This window comes from Limulus polyphemus, unplaced genomic scaffold (genome assembly GCF_000517525.1).
Source record: "Limulus polyphemus unplaced genomic scaffold, Limulus_polyphemus-2.1.2 Scaffold103, whole genome shotgun sequence".
Classification (NCBI taxonomy): Eukaryota; Metazoa; Arthropoda; class Merostomata; order Xiphosura; family Limulidae; genus Limulus; species Limulus polyphemus.
In genome coordinates, this window is record NW_013665713.1 from 106,723 (window position 1) to 111,610 (window position 4,888).

The following is a 4,888-nucleotide window of genomic DNA, read 5'->3' on the forward strand; positions in this document are numbered from 1 at the left end:
TACAGCAAACGAATTTTTAAAGGGACGCAATTTTTGTGGAAAAGTATTAAAACGAATCTCAAATTAAAATGTTTAGTCACATTAATCCGATGGAGTTAAAAATATTATTAGAAATTAATTGGCACTTATGATTACCATAATATAAAATTATAAATATGAAATTGTTTATCAAGTGAAATTCATAGCTTTTCTTTTATTAAAGCCGCAGAAGCTTATTTATTATTTCTTTCTAAATATATCAACCAAGAATTGACACAAATTCAGGATTAATTTTTAAACATTAAAACTATCTCAAGTTTTATGTGTAAGTAAGTCATACGAAAGTTGTCCTTTTGTCAGAACCTCACGAATCCAGAGAGTTTCACATTTCTAGCTTTTAAGTGGAATGAAAAGTTGCTTAATATCATGAATAAAACTAATTATTTGAACTTTCTGATTTAGACTAACCAGAGGGAATGATTTATTTATAATTAAGCACAAAATTGCAAAATGGGCTATCTGTGCTCTGCCCACCACGGGTATCGAAACCCGGTTTCTAGCGTGGTAAGTCCGCAGACATACCGCTGTGCCACTAGGGGCTTGTTTATTTTTAAACAATGAACTATCTGTGATGTGCCTATCACAGGTATCGAAACCCTATTTTTTGCGTTATAAGGCCGTAGATTTACCGCTAAGCCACCGGGGGTTAGATGGAAAGAACTTTACAACTGTTCATTAATTTTATTTTGTGATTAGTTCTGAAATTTTGTTTTTATTTTTTCTTACTATGAATTCCGTTATAATTATCATATAAACCAAGTTTACAATGTGTTTCTACATATAATCAACTTTTATGAAATGCTACTTTAGTCATTGGTCTTGTTGTTACTTTTACACCTTTTAAGTAGAATAATTTTGTGTTATTCAAATGTAATAAATCAATTTATGGATTTGTAGCAAGATTGTAACTGGGCCATTGCACGCAGTATGTATTGTACAAATAACTATCACAAAACTAAAACTATACTGCATGAATATATCTTTAAAATTGTGTTTTTTACTTGGTTTCAGTGTGTGTATGTGTTTTCACATAGCAAAGCCACATCGGGTTATCTGCTGTGTCCACCGAGGGAATGGAACTCCTGATTTCAGCATTGTAAATCCGAAGACTTACCCCTGTCCCACCGGGGAACTTACTTGGTTTCAGAGGAGAGTGGAGGGGGGGGGGTGCGCCAGTGCACTTGAAAAGTTTATGTACTGTTAAACATTTCATTTCTTTTATTGTTATTTACTTAAATTGTTTTAAGAGATATTTTTCACATACAATCCGTGCACAATTTGTCTTTACAAAACACGCGAACAATAAAGCGCAAGGAAATGTTTGTAACAAATTAATTGAGTTGAATTATATGAATTCTCAGTTATAGGATTTAAATACAAATTTTACAGTTTTTATTCTCCATCCCAACATTTTCTTTATACTTTTAATCGTTATTTCTCTAATCATCGCTATTTATATTTCATGATTTTTTACCTATTTGAGTTCAATCAAAATCAATTCCTTTGATTTATCTACCTGTTTGATGTTTTTTGTTATGCACAAAGCTGAACAATAGGTTATTTGCTGTTTGCCCACAGCGGTGATCGTCATAAGCCCTCGAGCTTACCACAGAGCCATCTGAGTCCTTACTGTTTAAAGTTTTACCGTTTACAATGCCATTGAATATTATAGAGATTCTCAGTATTAATCAAAGTAATCCTATGAAATCATTCTAAAGCTATACAGAAATGCTGCTTTTAATGTGTTAGGAAGGTTTTTGAGGGAAAACTAAAACATAAATTTTTCTTAGATTTTGTGTAAGATTTTCGACACTTCGTTTCTTGGCTCCTATAAGTTCAAACTACGTTACAATTTATTTATCACTTTATGAACGCTAATTTCATTACTAGAAACCCTCTTTCATTCTTATTCGGAATTTATTATCCCTGTTTGACAGAGCTAATGTTTTCATGTTGTCAAGCTTCTTCATACTTTTTATGAAATGTTTACCAGACTCGGCTCACTTTTCAGACAATCAGATACAGTCTCTTTTGGGTAACAAAATGGTGAGATACAATCACTGGATGTATAGTTTCCGCCTCCAACCATTAAGCTAACGTCCCATATCAAAACATTTTCGATTCATCAGTATATTCAATAGGCAGAAGGTATCATCAGGTTTCTCCGCTCTCTGGTGGCGCGAGAAACGTCACATCACGTGATAGCGAGGTGACAGCTACCGAGTGCTCTAAATACCAGCTATCAACCAATAAACGATTATGTAGTCTTGTCAGTGGATCGTACCCAGCTGTTTTACGTCCTAATAGATAATCAGCTCTTATGAGTGCTGTAAGTAGGTTTGACAGTAAGTGCTTAGCCCAAAGTGCAAGAAGATTTCTCGTCGAATGTAACACTTTCCACTTTCTGGTTGAGACTGTGTAAAATTATATAGTTTAAATCAACATATTAAGGATTGCTATTGACTATCGTGAAATATATATGATTCTATATATTATAAATGTTTTCATTTCCATCTAAGTACCATAATTTAACAATAGACAGTGAAACTAAAAAACAGACACATTTTCTAGGTTTAAGGCAGGCGTAGACTAACGGCTAGTGTACCGAATTGTGAATCGGAGAGTCTAGGATGCGGCTCTTCTTACCAAAAAATTCACCCCCTCCTCTTTAAGATCGTGAGTGCATTGTAAGATTGACGGTCTAATCCCACTGTTGAATTAGAGTAGCCAAAGAGTTAATGGTGGCTACAGTTGACTAGCTGCCTTCCCTCTAGTCTGTCAGTTCAAAATTAGGGACAGCTAGTGCAGATAACCCTTGTGTAGGTTTGCACGAAACAAACTTTCTGGGACATAAAAGATACGTAACTAAAAATCTTTAATTTTGATAATTTCTTCAGCGAAATTATTAAGTAAATATATATATATTAAAGTCAGTAGTGAACGCCAAGTTCTCTGACGTTAAATTGTGGATTAAATGTTGACCTGTTCACCATAATAAAAACGTCCCAGAGATATTCTTTGGATTTAAACAATGATCAGTTTCTGGCGAATCCACGAACACTCTTGCTCGTGTTAATCCATAACGGTCCTGGCTGTATGACATTGACCATTATTCTGAATCAGAACAAAGTGTAGTCAGATTGTACACACAAAAGGTCACACAATTTAGCCCAGCTACCAAATCAGTATACTACAGAAAAGTAAATCTGCCCTTCAGAAACCCAATAAAATGTATACGTGTATATTAATGTCTCCTCACACCGTACCTGAAACATTACCAAAATAGTCACATTCAAAGACCTTTGTATTAAGTATATCAATCAGTATACTACAGAAAAGTAAATCTGCCCTTCAGAAACCCAATAAAATGTATACGTGTATATTAATGTCTCCTCACACCGTACCTGAAACATTACCAAAATAGTCACATTCAAAGACCTTTGTATTAAGTATATCATCCACCTCTTGCTTCCCAGACATGAATCGTTAATCATTGGTAGGAATAAAACAAAAACAAAACCTTGACTCAACTGAGCGAGTGCCCAGTGGCGTTGCTGTTAAGCCTAATGATCTGGACAAGGTCTACGCAAAACGTGTGGTCAATTGTTCAGCTAGAACAGATCTTTTCTACTTTAAGCCACATTCATGAAGACTTTGCGTTATAATTGAATACTAATAATTACTTTAGTTACTGTTCTAAATGTCATAAGGTGTAAATAGTGGCTACTAACTCGGTGTAGTTGACCTTCCAGGGCCTTGTCTAGGCTATCTAGTCTATGAAAAAACTGTCACAGCCGTCTCACAACTTTCTCACTAAAGGCCTGGATACATCAAAATGAGCCCCCATTTGTCTGTTTATGTATCCAACGCTTGAAGTCCTCTGTAATTCAGCACTTCTATATAAAACATTCGCTCACTACCAGATGGTAACATTGTTACGTAGTTATATTGAAACAATAAGCAAAATGGAATAAATAAAGAAAACAGAAAATGATTACATCTGAAGCAGAAATGCGGATACTGCCTTTCCTGGACGGATAGAATATGCAAAATGTACCGAAACAGCCGTGTACATACAACGCAATACAGGAAAATAGAACATGCAACTAATTTTCCAGACTATACTATTTATGTTTTTAATATTTTGTATAACATATATATATATATAAACACTAGGTGTTGAAAAGTTACGTAATGCAAGTAATATAAAGTATAAATTATAAGTTAGTTTTCTAGTTTTAACTTCAAATTTATATCTCATGTTTTATGAATAGGATTTTGTTATTATGATTTATTTTATCTTTTTAAAAAAATGGCCATGACATCTGATACATTGCAGTATCATATTAATTGAAATGTCACTGAGTAAATGAATACAGTAAATTAACAAATTGATAATTAATATAATAAGTACGACTACATGTCCAGTTCCATGGCAAAACTGTATGATTATCTAGTAACAATAGCAGGCACCACAGCAGTTATTTCTGTGGAACATTTTATCTTGCTTTGTTGGAAATGTTTGTTCTTCAAAGCTCGTGTTTGATATATATATATGCACTTTGTATACAGAAGCTGCTAAAAATAGAGGTAAAGTATTCGTGCTTCGTTCGTGGATTTTATTCTTATATCAGACTTTTAGTAATTTTACCTAAACTCTGTCTTAATAAAAAAGGAGAAAATCTATCGAGTTTGTTGTACTGAACTTTATTTTATTTAATTTACTTGCAACAAAACAAATTTTCTACAAAGTGCGGATAACATACTTTTTTATTTAGAAACATGCTTATTATAATGTCTTTGTTTTATTTCAATCATGTATGTAATTTTTTAAAAACCAGAATGTATG

The 4,888-nt window shown here is 33.4% G+C and overlaps 1 protein-coding gene across 1 annotated transcript in view; it reads right to left on the bottom strand.

Moving 5' to 3' along the window:
• Positions 1 to 2,193: 2,193 nt before the first annotated feature.
• The window catches only part of LOC111088788, a 74,398-nt gene continuing 71,703 nt past the window's right edge, over positions 2,194 to 4,888 (bottom strand). Inside the window, exon 4 of the mRNA XM_022399767.1 lies at positions 2,194 to 2,339. Within this exon, the coding sequence (XP_022255475.1) occupies positions 2,194 to 2,339 (146 nt within the window). The remainder of the gene's footprint in view (positions 2,340 to 4,888) is intronic.